Raw genomic sequence first — 18,586 nt, forward strand, 5'->3', positions numbered from 1 at the left:
GCTGTAATTTTATGCCTGAAATACAAAAGAGAATGCTCGGAGGGAATTAAAATAAAGTGGGGAAAAACAGGGCAAAGCTCTCTTCATGGAAATTTTGGGTTTTAATTGTGGTCGTATGTTGAGGACTGATTGTGATTATGGAACACTTGCAACCAGCTAATAAAGGTGAGCCAGTTGCCAAGCGCTCAAAATGTGGCCACATGATTGTGTGTGTGTTTGCTCCAGAATAGATCATCTGAACCTTTTGGGGGAGGTTACTCATAACTTTGAATAGTCTTTGTGTGGCTACATAGAGAGTCCATTTCTGTTCTGTTCTGAAAAGGAACAAGTGTGGTTTTTCGTGGAACTTTAAGTCCTGCAGCGCCATCTGGTGGAAATGAGGTACAATGCGCTGAATAAATAAGTACAGGTGAGTCCTCCATTTACAACCACAATTGAGCCCAAAATTTATGTTGCTAGGTGAGACATTTGTTAAGTGAGTTTTGCCCCATTTTATGACCTTTCTTGCCACAGTTGCTAAAAGAATCACTGTAATTGATAAGTTAGTAACCTGGTTGATAAAGTGAATCTGGCTTTCCCATTAGCTTTATCAAAAGGTTGCAAAAGGGGATCATGTGATCCCAGGTCACTGCAACTGTTATAAGTATGAACCAGCTGTCAAGCATTCAAACGTAAATCACGTGACCGTGCAGATGCTGAATGGTTGTGTGAAAAATAGTCCTAATTAACTTTTTTTTTTGAAAGTGTCGCTTAACTTTGAATGGTCACTAAATGAACTGTTGTAAATTGAGGACCTCTAACTCAATGAAATGTTCAGTAAAAGATGTAAAATTTAAGGCTTATCAGATAAATCCAGGTGTTACAGTTTTGTTTCCTTTCAGAAGATATAGCTTTTTATCTTCTTTTATATATATATATATAAAAAAGCGAAATACCACTCATGCATCATCACAAAATCTCCAGAACTGTAAAGCCTACAAACTTGAGATTTGGCACTTATGTTCCTCTTGGCTTCTAAACGCTCACTAAGAAAGGATTTTTTGAAATGACCATCAGAGCATTCGTATTTCCTATATTATTATTATTATTAACACACTTGATGATGATTTCTACTTCACCTCCCCACTTGAAAAGAAGTGTCTTCCAAATGCAAAAGACAAGCAGAGGAGTTTCCGTTTCAGAGCAGCCACCAGCTTTACTACAGAAGTTAAGCTAAGCCACGCCCAGGCTCCTTGCTGTCTCCTTCTTGCTCGCAGCAAATACTGTTTCAGTTTCCAAACAGCCCTCAACTCTCTCACATACTGACAGGATGCTAGCCAGATGAATACTGATGGATGCTGGTAGGCAGAGGCAGAATTTTACCCCTTTTATTTTCCTCCCCCAAAACTAAGCCCGATCACATAGTTTCATAGTGAAGCATGGATATACCCTGTTAGTCTTACATAATCTTATATTGAGTTTTTTGAGATTTCCCCCAATAATTTCCTGGGAACAGATTGTGAGACAAAATTTATTTTTGAAATTTGTCTTTTTTTAAAAAAAACATCCTCTCTTAAAAAGTTAACTGTATTTAATAGTCTTTATTGTAAGTGGGCATACACTTGTAGCCATCCTTCTCCTCCAATCTACTCCTCCCCCAATCTATTACTAAGCTGAAATTGAACACATTTATAGAGTCTCATATAGCATAAATCCTTGATGATTTCCAACAGCGATATGGATTTAAAACGCCACACCAAAATGATGAAAAAATGAAATTGTAGTTTCAAAATTTGCTTAGCAAAACCATACAAGTAGTCTCGACTTATGACAACAATTGAGTCCGAATAGATAGTTGCTAAGCAAGTTTTATGACCTTCCTTGACACAGTTGTTAAGTGAATCACTGCAGTTGGTAAGTTAGGAACCTGGTTGTTAAGTGAATCTAGCTTCCCTGTTGTCTTTGCTTGTCAGATCACAAAAGGGGATCATATGATCCCAGGACTCTGCAACGGTCATAAATATGAGTCAGTTGCCAAGCCTCTGAATTTTTATCAGGTGACTGTGGGGATGCTACCATGGTTGTAAGGGTGAAAATCAGTCCTAAGTCACTTTTTTTCAGTGCCATTGTAACTTAGAACAGTCACTAAAGAAATAGTTCTAAGTCAAAAACTACCTGTAATGAATAAAGTTTTGGCCAAGCCTGTACTTTGTAGCTCAGTATTTCCAATGAACATTAAATGTAGTTGAATATCACACAAAGTTTAGCAAAATTGCAAGGCAGCCTTCAGAAAACTTGATGGCACGTTATGTTTCTCTAAACCACCCTAGCCAACTCCTTGTGGAGATGGGCGACAGGTTAATTTAGCAAATAATAACAAAACGTAATAAATAAGACACAGGCTGGTGTTCTCAAAACCTCTTTGTTAAGCTTAGAAGCACCTACAGACATACAATCTTTTCAAAGGAACAGACAAGAACAGGATACAAAAAGCCACAAAAGCAAGCAAAGAAGAGTTATTCAGAAAAAGCAGGGAAAATGTCACCTTGGTATTTCACCTGAGAATTCTGTTTTAATGAAGGAAAATGTAAAGACACTCTGGCATGGGGAGTTAACATTTTTCTATACAAGCAGTCCTCGACTTACGACTCTAATGGAACCTGCCTTTTATGGTTGCAGTGACCAACCTGATTTTATGACCTTTTTGTGTGTGTGGTAATCATTATGTTAAAAACCCATCGTTTGCTGTGGGCCTGCTTGCTAAAAACCGGAAGTGCCGGAAAAATTTTCAGCAAAATCGTCATAAAATTGTGATCACATGACTGCCCGATGTTGAGAATGGCTAATGTGGGGGCAGTTTGGGAGCATCGACATCAATGGTGGGATTCAAATAATTTAACCGGTTCTCTGCCCTAATGACTGGGTAGTCGTGTGACTGGGTGGGTGTGGCCAACTTAATTGGTTTTACCTGTAGGAAATTCACCTATAGAAAACTTTCAGTATTGGAGCATACACAACTTCTGGAGGCAAGTTGTTCCACTGATTAATTGTTTTAACTGTCAGGAAATCTCTCCTTAGTTCTAAGTTGCGTCTCTCCCTGATTAGTTTCCACCCATCGCTTCTTGTTTTGCTTTCTGGTGCTTTGGAGAATAGCTTGACTCCCTCTTCTTTGGGGCAGCCCCTCAAATATTGGAACACTGCTAACATGTCTCCCCTGGTCCTTCTTTTCATCAGACTAGACATATCCAGTTCCTGCAACTGTTCGTATGTTTTAGTCTCCAGTCTCCTAATCCTCTTTCTTGCTCTTCTCTGCACTCTTTCTAGAGTCTCAACATCTTTTTTACATTGTGGCAACCAAAACTGGATGCAGGATTCCAAGTGTGGCCTTACCGAGGCCTTATAAAGTGGTATTAACAAACTTCACATGATTTTGATTCTATCCCTCTGTTTATGCAGCCTAGGACTGTGTTGGCTTTTTTGGCAGCTGCTGCACATGGCTGGCTCCTATTTAAATGGTTGTCCACTAGGACTCTGAGATCCATCTCAGTTATACTGTACCTGTGCGTTTGATTTTTCTTGCCTAAATGCAGAACCTTACTTTCTCCACCATTGAATTTCCACCATTGAAGCAATACAGCTGGCTGGATCGTATATGCATTAAATTCATGGCCTGTAGGATCAAGCTGCATTGTCCCCCTCCTGAATTTTTCCCCCCCAGGAAGAAACAAGAAGTAGCCAACACTGCAGCAGCTATAAAAGGTCTTGGGGAACTCCAGGGAGTATCAGCTGATGTTTGTAACCATGTCCTTCTCCCTGAAGGGAAGAGGTTAATCCCATCCCTAGATAGGTGATGGATGCGTTTCCCTGCCCTGTTGTTTATTGACTTGACTGATGATGTATAGCTGCATTCCAGCTGTTAAACTATTCTTGGCTGTCTGCCCTGAGCTGTTAACTGAAGGGGGAGAGGAAAAAAAAAACTCTTGCACTTTATTTTTAGCCGTTTCTCTGAACTGCATAAGCAATTAATTAAGGTTTGGACGAACAGGTGAGAACTGGCTGAATCCTACCTGTGATCAACCTGCGGTCACGTGACTGGGGAGGTGGCAGCACTCAGAAATTCAGAACTGGATTGTAAATATTCCTGGCTGTCTGATTGAATTTCAAATAATTGCTAAGAGCCACCCTGAGTGACTTGTAAAAAATAAATGTGGGGCAAAAAATAATGACAAATGAAATCAGTTCCTTCCTTCAAAAGCCAAGAAATATCTGCAGGGTAACATTAAGGAAGGAACTGATTTTATTTGTTATTATTTTTTTACCCCACATTTATTTTTTACAAATAACTCAAGGTGGCAAACATATCCAGCATACCTTCATCTTAGTTTCCCCACAACAACAACAGTAACAACAACAACCCTGGCTTTCATGGCTAAGATGGGACTTGAACTCTTGATTCTACCTTGATGTCTTAACCACTAGACCAGGGTCTCCAAACTTGACGGATTTAAGACTTGTGAACTTAAACTCCCAGAATTCCCCAGCCAGCATGACTGAGGAATTCTGGGAGAAGAAGCCCACAAATTGCTAAGTTTGGAAATCCTTGCACTAGGCCAAACTGGTGGCCTCCTACAAAGGAGAGACTTGACATTAAGACAGCAACCGTTAAGACAACCTGGTCTGTTTTAAGCCATTTTAATTGGGGTTATTGGAGATGGGAATTAAGGGACTGGATAACCAGGGGGGGGCCCTGGGTGTGCGAACAAAGCCATGTCAAATAACACATATCATAAAATCTCTATTAATGCAGACAATTAAAAGTAGACTTCGTGACAAGGTTTCCTTTCCGCCATTAGCTTCAGACCTCCATCGCGTCCTTCTTGCCTGTCTCTTGACCCTCGAAGGGAGGGTACTTGGCCTCCACATCAGCCCAAGTTATGTTGCCGTTGGCCAGGTCGCCCACCAGGACTGGTAGATTGGAGGTCTAAAAAAGCAAGAACAGGTGACATACTGATCAATCCAGGATTGAGCGTCCATGTCCCTGAGGCTCTTCCAGAATGCAAGAAAGTCATGCGCGGGGACTTAGTCCAGGGGCAGAGCTGGTATGCTGCTGGTTCGCACTGGTTTCTAGCGATCTGGAAGCGCCGCCCAGCAGTTGGCCCCGCCCACCCACACCCGCCCTTTTCCTGTCCTATACTTCCTGTTTGTAGCTCAGCTGATAGCACGCCTCAGCTATTTTAATCACCAGTGCTGAAGGTAAATTTTCATCATGCTTAAAATTGCCCCGTTTAGAACGCTTCATGTGCGCGCAAAGCCCACACCCAAAAAACTGGTAGCAAAATATTTTGAATCCCACCACTGCCAGAGGGGTCAATTTCTCCCCACAAAGCCAGATGCAGCAAGGCAAACACACCTACCACCACCAGAGAACACAATGGTGCTTTTCCAAAAGACCACTGGACGTTGTTGTTTTTTTTTTTTGGAAAATGTTTTGCTTTTCATCCAAAAAAAGTTTCTTCGGTGCTAACTTTAGTTCTTCAGTTAGAACTGAAGAAGCTTCTAGGATGAGAAGCGAAACGTCTTCCAAGGAAAATACCTTTTTTTTTTTAGAAAAGTACCTTTGAGACAAGCGCGAATTGGATGATTTAGGCTCTTCAAAGACGTTCACCACGAGAGAACAGCATCTCCTGTCCCCCAGCCATCTCCACCCAAGAGGGTGACTTTCAGCACTCCACATTGGCCTTCACCTCCTTTCTTAACTGGTCCTTCTCTGGATGCAACAAGGAAGCCCTGGGGACTTCTAGCCTCTCCACTGAAGTTCAGTATATCTTTATTCGAAATATTTACAATCCATCCATCATCCAGAAGATCTCGCAGCAAATTCTAACTTATATTTAAGACGTGTGAACTTCAACTACCAGAATCCTGGGAATTCAAGTCCACATGTCTTTAAAAGCTGCCCAGGTTGAAAAATGCTGGTTGATAGAGATGGATACGGATTCTGTGAGTGGGTGTTTGTGAGGCTTTTTTCTCTCTCCAACTTTCCTTCCCAAGGGCATATTTTTATTTTCTGCATTTTTTTACTCCCCCAACCCTTGTGCAAAAGCCACCTCTACCTCTGCTGCCCACAGGCCAACTTACCTCGGCCCGTATCTGCCGCATGGAGTCGCGATCTCTTAAGGTAGCTGTGTGTGGGGTTTTGTTGACGGTGTCGAAGTCAATCGTAATCCCAAATGCCACCCCGATTTCATCCGTCCTCGCGTACCGCCGGCCGATGGATCCAGAAGAATCATCCACTTTGTGGGAGACCCCATTTCTGGTCAAGGCTTCAGCTGGTTTTTAAAAAAAGGTGTGGAGGCTTGATTCCTTACTACATACAAAGTCCCTTACTGATTTGTCTTGTCTGGAAAAGCTTACAGGTAGTCCTTGACATAAGACCATGGTTGAGCCCGGAATTATGGACATTAAGTGAGTCATCAAATGATTATGTCTGATACACACACACAAATTGTGGTAGTTAAGTGAATCGTTATTGTTAAGTGAACTTGTGTTCTTTAAGTGAATGCATTATCCATAATGGGCAGTTTTTGCTGGAAACCATAAATAAATGCCTGTTTGCAGCAAAAAAAAAATGTCATAAATCATGGCCACATGACTACCTGATGCTGCAAACAGCCATAAATGTGAGCCAGTCGCTGCGCAATCAAGTGATTGTGGGGGACAGTCAGTAGAGCTTTGATCGCAAGTCATAATTTTCTCCTAATTTTGAATGATCACTAAACGACCAGTCGTAAGTCAAGAACTATCTGTAAAGATGAATGTAGTATGGGTCCCCAAATTGCTGGCTAGGAATCTTAGCTTCTGTAAGTAAAGGAGAGCCTTATTTACAGGATAAAATCTTTGGAAAAACGCAGCCCCTCTCGCGTCCCAAAAACACAGCAAACTCTACAGGTTGTTTTAGGACTGAAATAAGGAAAACGTGAATTCTGCCATTCATGGAATTGGCTCAATCGAAGTCGTAAGTCAAGGACTACGCGCAAGTCCCCTTTCCAGAAACAATTCATTCAGACCATGACTATTTACAGGGAAGCTTTTTACTCACAGAGTTCCTTCACAAACGGGATGAATTCCTGGTTCTGACTCAAAGGAAGAACGGAGCATTTGAACGGAGCCACCACAGCAGGGAAGCTGAAGTACTGTTACAAAGAGAAAACAGCAAGCAGCCGCTCAGAAAAAAGTGGGAGCTGGTAGAATCAATATCTTCGCGTGGCGATTTACGACTGTTTGGAACATTCCTCTTCAAGAAATGTTATGAAAATATATCATAAAACACAAATGAAAATAAAGATGAGGGGAAAAAAGGAGCAAAGGGATGGTGTAGGGATAAAAAAAAACCCAAAAAAGACAGTTACTTCCAACTCTTGTCAGTATGGTACAATACCGAATAGCCTTAACTTTTTGCATTTCTGCATTTCTATACCATTTTGGTATAGTGGTTAAGATGTTGGTTTAAAAACCAGGAGGCAGCGAGTTCTAAGCCTGCCTTAATCATGAAAACCAATGGTGGGGACCTTGAGCCACTCACTAAGAGACAGTGAGTTCTAATCCCACCTTAAGGATAAAAGCCAGCTGGGTGACTTTGAGCCAATCACCAGGAGACGGTGAGTTCTAGTCCCGCCTTAGGCATGAAAGCCGGCTGGGTGACTTTGGACCGGTCCCTCTGTCTCACCCTAGCCCACCTCACAGGACTGTTGTTTTGGGGGAAATAGGAGGCAGGGATCATACGTCTTTTCATCACTTGATCCATTTATAAAGCAATGAAGGCAGGTTAAAAATCTAATAAGCGCAGGTAGTCCTCATCTTACATTTCATTTAGTGACCATTTGAAATTACAGGGGCACTGAAAAATGTGACATCACCATTTTTCCCACTTACAAAGGTTGCGGCATCCCCACAGACCCATGATCAAAATTCAGAAACTTGGCAACTGGTTCATATTTACGACGGTTGCAGGATGCCGGGGTCACCCCATGACCCCTTTTGCAACCTTCTGATCGGCAAAGTGAGATTCATTCAACAATCATTGCCCACTGCAAGGATTCCCTTAACCACTGTTGTGCCAAGGAAGGCCGCAAAATGGGGGTAACACTCACTTAAAAAACTGTCCTGCTTTAGCGACAGAAATTTTGGGCCTCACTGTGGTCATAAGTTGAGGACTACCTGTAATTCAGGGTTCCCTAGGTCAATGCCTTAGAAAGAAATCCTACCGTTCGCTGTTCATCTCCCTCCCTGATGTGGAATGTATGCTCAAATATCGTGTACATGATCCTTCCAAGCCCAAAGGAAGGTTCGATCACGTTGGGGACAATCTCTTCCACTAGGAAACAAGAGGCAAAGGTCAAACAAACTATGTACGTTTCCAAGTTTAAGACTGTTTTAAACTTGGAATGACTCACAACCCTCGGGATGGAGATATAGAAGCACAGGCAGCCACACAGACAGGCTGAAGAACAGGCTTTATCCGTGGGCTGTCAAGACTCTGGAACGGAAAATAACTTTACAATAACACAGTACGAGTGACTTGCGGGGCCGGCACGACGTGCAGTAAGTCCACATGGTGCAACAAGATTGTGTGTTTGTTAGGAGGATTCACTGGGTTAGGGATTTTCCGTCTTTCACTGGGAACTGTATTGTGTTGGGGGTGCACCATGGGAGGCTCATCTCATTGTACACATGTTGTACTCTGACAATAAAGGTTTGAAAAGTTTTTTATCATCAGTGTCCTTAGGTGGTAGGAAGGAAGGGAGGGAAGGAAGGAAGGAAGTGGGAGGGAGGGAGGGAGGGAGGGAGGGAGGGAAGAAAGGAAGGAAGGAAGGAAGGAAGGAAGGGGGGGAGGGAGGGAGGGAGGGAGGGAGGGAAGGAAGGAAGGAAGGAAGGAAGGAAAGAAAGAAAGAAAGAAAGAAAGAAAGAAAGAAAGAAAGAAAGAAAGAAAGAAAGAAAGAAAGAAAGAAAGAAAGAAAGAAAGAAAGAAAGAAAGAAAGGGAATTGTAACATTCTGCTGCCCCCTGAAGGTGATTTTTGGAACTTCAGCTTGAAGCAGCTCTACTTACCATGCAAGGTTTTCTGGAATCTCTTCACGTTGACCATGTCCTTTGTTACCTGAAAGGTTTTCCCTTCTGTCTCAATTGTAAATTCCCTATCAGGGAGAGAAAGGGGTGTCAAAAGGATGCTGAACTATGGAGCTAAAAGGATATTTGGGGAGCTACAGCTGATACACAATGCAGAGGGCTGACAATTCCGGAGCGGCTTGTGTGACACCATTATTATGTGATCGATATGGGTTGCCAGTTTCCTTCTGGGTCCAATTCAAGGCATTGGTGATCACCTTGAAAGCCCTTTATGGCTACCTGAGGAACATCCTCACCCCAATGGGATTGGCCTGCCCTCACCTGCCAACAGAAGCGGCATGACACGGTCCCTGTCGGTCAAGGAATTCTGGCCGGGGGATCCAGAAGAGTTTTTCCTCTTGTGGGTCCCATCCTGGGATACTGTGTCATTTGAGGGGAGACCTGGCCCAACCTTCTTGGCCTACCAAAGGGGCCTTAAAATCTTGTTGGCCCTTTTAGCAGGCCAAGAAGGTTGGGCCAGTTGACTGGAGTCCCCATGGGCGCCTCCCACTCTGGAGGAGGTTAGTAGATTAGAAGATCCCACCTGTTTACCTATCGGCCCCTTTTTATCTAGATTTTTATTAATGTTAGTGTTTCAATTCTTATTGCAGAATGTTTTAACGTTGTTGATGTTTATAGAGATTCTTAAATCATTCAGTTCATGGTGGTCCCAAAGGTGCTTTTTCTAAAAGACTTTGTTTTTTCTTTAAAAAATATTTCGCTGTTCACTCAAGTAGCATCTTCAATTCATTGATGAGAAGTGAAATGTTTTCAAAGAGGAGGGGGAAAAAAACCAAGAAAGTCCAACTGCCTTTTGGAAAAAATGCACCTTTGGGATGATGTTTTCATTGTTTTATTTATATTATGCTTCTATGATGCTGTAAGACACCCAGACTAGCTTGACAGTGAGATGAAAGGAATAGTTAGTTAGTTAGTAAATAAATAAACACGCAACAAGGAACTGGTGATGGAGGTTGCAATCCATGCACTCTGATGCTAAGAAGAAATTTAGGCTCCTCAAAAGCAGAGATTCCAATTAAAGATTCGTTGCACCAACAAAACCTAATTAGTTCTTACAACTGTGCCTTGCACACGCGTCAGCTCACTCTTAGGTGGCTGCAGGTTTCTTTATAAGAAGCTGCTCTTGCAAGTCACTTGGTGACTGCTGGTTATTGTTACTGGTTTTATTATCATTTCTCTGAAAGGCGCCACGAAGATCCATCAATAAGTATTGTGAAATAAGAGAATGTTTTCTTTTTACGACCCCATAATTCCTTGCATTGGGGTGGAGCTGGGGCAACTTGAATGGAGCGTGAGCATTTATTGGCCGGATGCCCTTCCTATGCAGAGTTCACAGCAGATATTTTCTCCCTAATAGAGCAACGTCTGCCATTGCCTAGGATTGAACTCTCAACCTCCTGGGTGGAAACCAAGTTCACCTCTAGGCCACTAATAAGATTCACCTCTAGGCCACTAATAAGATTCAACTCCATAGAATCGCGCCGGATTTCCACATTTATTCTGTTGGAATGCTGGGTTTAAAAATCCTTGACTCACACGATTCCCAAGGAGACCGAGATCTGCCAGGCTCAGCTTACCCTTTTTCACTCAGCTGTGTCTCCATCTCACTGATGTAACACTCATCACAGATGGCAAGATACTCCAGCACCAGCTTGGCATCCTTCTTGTATGCCTTTCCTATGGCTCCCTTGTTGGCTTCAAACTGAACCACGTTGGCGATTCTGTACAGGTGGCGCTAAGGAATCCAACTGCAAGTGTGTTTGTGCATAGGATGTCACATGGGGCAGGTAAATACTTTTTAAAAACTGATCTTTCCCACCCTTTCTTTCGCGCTTTCACAGGTGGGTCCTCGAATTATGATCACAATTGGGAGCAGAACTTCCATTGCTAAGCAAGGAGGTCGTTAAGTGATCTTGTTTTATGTCCTTCTCTTTACGCCATCAGAGGTAGCCCTCGATTAACGACCACAACCGGGACCAGAATTTTCATTGCTAAATGAGACAGTTGTTAAGTGAGCTGCTCCAGTTTTAAAATCTTTTTACCATGGTTGTTAAGGGAATCCAGCTTTCCCCATTAAGTTTCTCAGCTTTCCTGTCGGAAGCCAACTGGGAATAGTGGGATAGTGATCATACTATTCCAGGTCACTGCAACCATCATAAATACATGTCAGTTACCAAATGCCTAAATCTGGATCACAGGACCAATTATAAATTATTTTTTTCACTGCTGTTATAAATTTAAATGGTTGCTAAATCAATAGCTGTAAGTGGAGAATTATTTCTCAAGATGCAAAACTTTGATTAGGGATTGTAAGGCCCCCCCTCTTCTTCAGCTATTCAGTGGCTTCACAAAATCAAATTTCTAGGTTCTATCATATCTCAAGACCTAAAATGGAGACCTAACATCAAAAACATCATCAAAAAAGCACAACAAAGAATGTTCTTTCTGTGCCAACTCAGGAAGCTCAAAGTGCCCAAGGAGCTGCTGGTACAGTTCTACAGAGGAATGATTGAGTCTGTCATTTGCACCTCTATAACTGTCTGGTTTGGTTCTGCAATCCAACAGGACAGACACAGACTTCAGAGGATAATTAGGACTGCAAAAAAAAAAAAAAAAATACTACCCACCTGCCTTCAATCGAGCACCTGTATACTGCACGAGTCAAAAAGAGGGCTGTGGAAATATTTACAGACCCCTCACATCCCGGACATAAACTGTTTCAACTCCTTCCCTCAAAACGACGCTATACAGAGCACTGCACACCAGAACAACTAGACACAAGGAGTTTTTCCTGGATTCCATCACTCTGCTAAACAACTAATTCCCACAACACTGTCAAACTATTTACTAAGTCTGCATTACTATTATTATTACTAATCCCATCCTTACTTTCACCCATCTCCTCCCACTTGTGACTGTATGACTTAGCTTTGTTGCTTGTATCCTTACGATTTTGTTTCCTAGTATGATTTGATTGCTTATTGTACCCTATGACTATATTCTATATACTATATACCCTATGACTATATAACCCTATAACTATTAAGTGTTGTACCTTATCATTCTTGACAAATGTATCTTTTCTTTTATGTACACTGAGAGCATATGCACCAGGATAAATTCTTTGTGTGTCCAATCACACGTGGCCAATAAAGAATTCTATTCTATCTTCATCCATTCATCTTCCCTCTCTCATCTATTTCTATCATCCATATCTCTTTCATCTGTCCATCTATCTATTTCTATTCATCCATTCATCCCCCCTCTCATCTATTATGATTTATATTGACTGTTTTCTAGTATGATTTGATTGCTTATTTGTACCCTATTAAGCATTGCACCTTATGATTCTTGATGAATGTATATTTTATATACACCGAGAGCATATGCACCAAGACAAATTCCTTGTGTGTCTAATCACGCTTGGCCAATAAAGAATTCATTTATTCATTCATTCATTAACTTTCAAACCCAGAAGCTGCTCAAGCTGCCTCTTCTCTATGCAGTCTTTCAAAACATTTGACAATTTCAACTTTTAAAGAACTGGATTAGCCTCCCAACAAGCCACTGGTATTCAAGGAAGTGAGGCAAGAGCTAGCTGCAGCATAGGGCACAAAGTAGTCCTCAACATATGACCAAAATTGAGACCTTAATTTTGGTCGTAACTTGTGATAATCATAAAGCGAGTCACCACATGACCGTACCCAATTTCACAACTTTTTTTTTCCCCCAGTGGTCCTTAAGCAAACATCACAGATGTTAAGCGAACCCACTATACAGGGTTTTTTTGTTTTTTTTTGCTGAACAACAGAAGCAAATACCGCTTTCCAAAAAAAAGAAAAAAGTACATTGCAGTTATGTGACCCCAGGATGCTACAAACAGTTGCAAGTGAGGGCCGCTTGCTGAATGCCCAATTTGCACCCACGTGGCCTGAGGGGGCATCTGGTTATCCAAACTTTTTCAGGGTCTATTGTAACTTTGAATTAATTGCTAAGCAATTAGTTATAAATCAAGGACCACCTGAACTGAGATCGTTGATATCTCACTTCAGGTTGATGGTGGCATCGCAGGAAAAAAAAAAACCACAGCTCTTAGCTCAGAGCAGTTCCTTGATTTTACTTTAGTGGCCCCGAAGGCTTGTAAAGCTCATCCACGTCAAAATGGACGGAACCAGCCACAGAACACAGCCGTGGCTTTCTTTCAGAAAAGGATATCGGCTCCTTCAAAAGCTTCTCAGCAACGAGAGGGACTTTGGTGGCTCTGGCGTGGCACGAGAGGTCGTAGCAGGAGCGATCAGCACAGCCAACAATTTCAATCCAACCCTGGAAAAGTAAAAATAACAGAATAAAATGAGGCCTTCGCTTTAGACAAATCATGACATGGAGAACCTCCAGACACTTGGGATAAAAGGTTTCAGGCTCAGGTTTATAACAGTTCACCTTAAGATGCACATATGCATGCACCCACCCGCACACCCACCTACAACTTGGGCTTCCTACCAGTGGTGGGATTCAAATTTTTTTTACTACCGGTTCTGTGGGCGTGGCTTGGTGGGCGTGGCAGGTATAAAGGATACGCCTCAGTTTCGCTGGACAGGGATTTCTGCATTTTCTCTCAAAATTCTGAAATCTCTTCTCAGATACACATTACGTAGGTTCCTTAGGGCATTTGCTGGTTTTCCAGAACTACTGCCAAACTACTCAAAATTTCCGCTACCGGTTCTCCAAAACTGGTCAGAACCTGCTGAATATCCACCTCTGCTTCCCACCCAAGAACTCAAAAGCTTGGCATTTGGGTGGTGGCACAGTGGTTAGAATGCAGTATTGCAAGCTAATTCTGCTGCCTGCCAGCAGTTCAATCCTGACCAGCTCAAGGTTGACTCAGCCTTCCATCCATCCGAGGTCCCAGATTGTTGGGGGGGTGTTATAAGCTGACTCTGCCAACTACTCAAGAGAGGGATATAAAGCACCGTGAAGCGGTATGCAAGCACTATTGCTATTGCTTACATAGGAGGTTTTGGACTCCGCGTCCCAGCAGTCACATGCGTAATGAGCCATCTCGTTCTCCATGTGCTGCCGGAAGCGAAGTTTCTCTGGAGAGATGCCAACTTTGATGAGGTAGAGATAGATCCGGCCAATGAAGTAGCCCAGGACGGAATTGTTAATAACACCCTGGGGAAGCAAAGAGAAGCAAGGAAGTTTTTCAAAGGAACAAGCACTGTAAGGAGGCATAAAGGAGAAGAACTTTTCTTCAGGGAACTTCCAAGCCTTCCCATCCTTGGCATCTAAAGATCCTGGCAATGCAATTCCGCAAATTCTTAGCCAGTAGAATACAAAATAAGAGAGCAGGAAGGGAACCTGGAGGTCTTTTAGTCCAACCCCCTACTATAATACTCCAGAAAAGTGGCTCTTCTTAAAAACCTCCAGTGTTGAAGCACCCACAACTTCTTGAGGGAAAGCCTTTCCACTGATTAATTGTTCCCACTGCCTATTAAGAACATTTCTCCTTGGTTCGAGACTGGTTCTCTCCTTAATTAGTTTTCCTCTGTTGCTTCTTGTCCTGCCTTCAGCTGCCTTGGAGAATATGTCGAACCCCTCTTCTCTTTCAGTACTGGAAGACTGCCTCATGCTCCCCCTAGACCATGTCACCCCAATCCCCCTGCCGCCTCAGTTTCGCTGGACAGGGATTTCTGCATTTTCTCTCAAAATTCTGAAATCTCTTCTCAGATACACGTTATGTAGGTTCCTTAGGGCATGAGGAGTATTCAATCATGACTATTTTACCTCGGTGTTTCTTAACCAAGGCAGCTTTGAGATATGTGGGCTTCAACTCCCAGAATTCCCCATCCAGTCGTGCTCTCTCTGAAGGCTGCCAAGCAGCCTTCCCAATGTTTCGTAGCCCAGGTTTTCTCTGTGCTTAAACCCCAGCGGAAGATGGCAATGATGGATAGAGATTCTGGAACTGGAAGTCCAACTCCTCAAACTCCGTTGCAAATGGCTTGAACATTTCCACAAATCCAGGCGTTGTCTGTTTCTGATTTCATTCTCCTTCCACACTGAATGTAAGACTAAGGGAGTCAAGAGGATTTTTTTCCTGTTCACAAGAACGCCCCAGAGTCCTTACCTGCTCAACGGCATCCCCCAAACGCATGACACGGGCTGGCTGCCCACTGGTCTGGGCTTTGGCAGAATACAAGAGGATGTGGAGGTCGGCTACATTCTGAAACTTAGGGTGACATTTTTCACTGGGGTCCACAAAATGTTCTATTTCTGCCATTGTGAATTCCCTGAAACACAAAAGAGAGAAATGCTTCGGATTGTAATGTCTCTTGATGAAGAAAGCAAATCTTAGGGGGATACAGACAGTCCTCAATTTACGAATGGCTGCTTAGCGACCATTCAAAGTTATGACCTGCCCGAAAAGGGCGACTTACAACCTGGATCTAAAGATCCAACGATCAACACGGTCCTTGCTCATGTAACCACACTTCAGATGCTTGGCAATGCAATCATTTGCGATCGTTTGCGGCAGCCTGTGGTCAAGAGACTGAATTTTACGACGATTTTGCAAAAAACAAAAAAAACTGGCACTTACTCCTGGGTTTTGGCAAAACCGTGCCTAACGCGAACTGTGGGCTTGCACTTATGACCACCACATTCACTTCATCGTAGTGGTCACACAACCGCATTTTAGAATGCAGTACTGGACGCTGACTCACTGCTCACAGCCAGGAGTTTGATCCTGACCAGCTCATGGTTGATTCAGCTTTCCATCCTACCGAGATGGGTAAAATGGGGACCCAGATTGCTGGGGGCAATAGGCTGACAATGTAAACCGCTTAGAGAGGGGTCTATGACAGTTTTCCATGGTCAACTCACCGAGCTATCTTGCTACGGCCAACTTGCTGTGGGAAAACGTTACACTAATATCAAACAAATAGTGGAATAGAATCATTTAAAAAAGGACGCAAAAGGAGGGAACAGAATGAAATGTGAGTGGAAAAAATTAAAAATATTTTTTACTTATTTTAAATAATTAAATAGAATTGTTAAATGGTCCCACAGCAAATTGTCCCACGGCGAGTTGGCCCATTCCATTAGGGCTGTAAAGCACTGTGAAGCATTTATATAACCCTAAGTGCTACTGCTATCTGCTTAACCACTAAGAAAAATGTTGTCAAGTTGGGTCAGTATGTGACCAACCTGGTGACTAACCTGTTTTACAAATGTTATGACTTATGAACATAGAAGGCAGGTTGTAACTCAAGCATTGCGTCTTCAAAGAGCCAAATATTCAGTGTCCTCTTTATCACAAAAAAAAAACCCTCCCTAATGCTGCTTTCTCTGTGACATACGATAACAAAAGATTTAAGAAGAAAACAAAAAAACCAAAACTCGGTACATTGCAAGGCAGCTGAAAGTGGTGATTTTATCACTAGAGGGAGCTTGGGGAAGTGCAGATTTAGGCCGATAGCAGGAAAAGCGGAGTTGGATGTACAAGTGCATTCTGAGAAGGAGGCATTTGTAAAGCCATTTTGATCTCTAAATCTTACACAGTCTAGGATTTACTAGGTAGTCCTCGGCTTATAGGTAGTTATAGTCCCCGACTTACAACCGTTCATTTAGCAACTGTCCAAAGCCACAATGTCCTGGAAAAAGTGACTTATGATCAGTTCTTGTACTTACAAGCCAACTGCAGCATTCCCCATGATCATGTAATCAAACTTCGGGAGCTTGTGGAAAATAGCATGTAATTTGCTGCTCATCTTGCCACAAAAGGCAACTCTGGACAACTTACAATAATAAAAAGAACACAGGTAGTCCTCAACTTACGACAGTTTGCCTAGTGGCCGCCTGAAGCTACAACAGCACTGAAAAAAGGGACTTGTGACATTTCACATTTATGACCATCATGGCAAGACAAGTCGTAAAATGGGGCAAAATTTTCTTAACAAGGGTCTCAGTTAGCAACAGGGATTTTCGAAGACTCCCTGTATATTATTTTAGCTTTTGTTGTGTGTCACTAGACTCCCTTGATTATAACTGAGGCGGCTGTAAAAATAGGATGAACCAGTAAAAATAAAATCAATACATCTATCAAATTCAGTAAGGACCAAGTCCCCTCCCACTCTTTACCCAAATTTTCAGAGCAATTACCTGACCCTGATGAGACCTGAGCGAGGAGAGATTTCGTTCCGGAAAGAATTGCCGATCTGAGCAGCAGCAAAAGGCAGTTTGCCCTGGTTGAATTCCAAAAGGCGTTTGAAGTTTAGAAAGATTCCCTGTGCGGTTTCTGGCCTCAAGTATCTATCAGGGGAGGGGGAGAAAATTGGAAGAAACAGAAAGCAGGGAGCTCTTAGCAGCTGATAGCAAGACAAGACAGCCCAGTTTCCCAAATGTATCTTTGTGGAAATCCCTCCTACTATGAGGAACTAATAGTTGAACAGGTAGTCCTCAAAACCTACAAGCATTTGTTTAGTGACTGCTTGAAGTTACAACAGCAATGGAAAACAATATTGACTTATGGTCAGGCATCCCCCAGAGTCACGTGATCCCAAATTCAGGCGCTTGGCAACTGGTTCACTTTTACGCCGGTTGCAATATCCCGGGGGGTCACGTGATCCCCTTTGGCGACCTTCTGACAAGCAAAGTCAACGGGGAAGCCCAGATTCATTTAACAAGCATGTTACTAACTGAACTGAAGTATTTCACTTAACAACTGTGGCAAAAAAAATGGCCGCACGATGGAGCAAAACTCACTCTACAGCTGTCTTGTTTAGCAACAAGAAATTTTGTACTCTATTGTTGGTCTTACGTTGAGGACTACCAGCAATAATAATAACTGCCCTGACAGAGCCCGGTATATTGATTCCCACTCAGTTCGCTTTGCCCTGCGCCCCTAAAAAGCAGGGTTTCTGAGACAAATGGACTTCAACTCCCAGAATTCCCCTGAACTGTCTCTAATGTGAATCCCCTGGCATTAGGTCTGCTAGATCTTCCCAGATGTGAGGAAACTACAAGGCAGAGTTTTTGTGGGCTGTCCTCCGGCACACCTTGCGGTTTCTTTTCTCTTTGGAGGGATGGGTCATCCTGTCCACCAGAATGAAGCAACGATCCCCAGATCCTCCCTCAAATAAGGAAACTCAACCAGCTGGAAGCACAAATGCAGGGACAAATTGAAATCCAGTAAAACCCGAACACCCTGTCCGTCCGTCCGTCCGTCCCCCAACCCCTTTTCCATACACCCACATACCCAGGCATGTTTCCTCCAGGGCCAATGGAGGTCTTGAACATGAGATTGAAAGATACTGGAGCGGTGAGGTCATTTCCGGTTAGGGGGGACTTCACGTTGTAATTGACAAACAGATCTGCAAGTTGCTCCTGACTGTAGTTGTCCAGCTAGCAGGAAAAAAAAACAAAGA

At 42.8% G+C, this 18,586-nt stretch overlaps 1 protein-coding gene and 1 long non-coding RNA gene across 3 annotated transcripts in view; both read right to left on the bottom strand.

The window, feature by feature from the left end:
* Nucleotides 1-2,384: 2,384 nt before the first annotated feature.
* LOC148128753 (uncharacterized) overlaps nt 2,385-18,586 on the bottom strand; it is a 271,070-nt gene continuing 254,868 nt past the window's right edge. The window contains exon 2 of the long non-coding RNA XR_015745922.1: nt 2,385-3,299. This is a non-coding gene — a long non-coding RNA (uncharacterized LOC148128753). The remainder of the gene's footprint in view (nt 3,300-18,586) is intronic.
* LOC113426404 (glycine--tRNA ligase) overlaps nt 2,385-18,586 on the bottom strand; it is an 87,677-nt gene continuing 71,475 nt past the window's right edge. For both annotated transcript variants that reach the window (XM_087946969.1, XM_087946968.1), the window contains exons 7-17: nt 18,418-18,563; nt 17,322-17,471; nt 15,289-15,451; nt 14,172-14,336; nt 13,379-13,487; nt 10,742-10,886; nt 9,087-9,172; nt 8,244-8,353; nt 7,079-7,172; nt 6,118-6,308; nt 2,385-4,960 (exon numbers count right to left, since the gene is read on the bottom strand). In XM_087946969.1, coding sequence (XP_087803095.1) covers nt 4,835-4,960; nt 6,118-6,308; nt 7,079-7,172; nt 8,244-8,353; nt 9,087-9,172; nt 10,742-10,886; nt 13,379-13,487; nt 14,172-14,336; nt 15,289-15,451; nt 17,322-17,471; nt 18,418-18,563 — 1,485 coding nt within the window. In that variant the 3' untranslated portion in view covers nt 2,385-4,834. The remainder of the gene's footprint in view (nt 4,961-6,117; nt 6,309-7,078; nt 7,173-8,243; nt 8,354-9,086; nt 9,173-10,741; nt 10,887-13,378; nt 13,488-14,171; nt 14,337-15,288; nt 15,452-17,321; nt 17,472-18,417; nt 18,564-18,586) is intronic.

Source organism: Notechis scutatus, chromosome Z (assembly GCF_049901735.1).
Source record: "Notechis scutatus isolate UNSWTSFEM ecotype Mainland chromosome Z, rNotScu1.2, whole genome shotgun sequence".
Classification (NCBI taxonomy): domain Eukaryota; kingdom Metazoa; phylum Chordata; class Lepidosauria; order Squamata; family Elapidae; genus Notechis; species Notechis scutatus.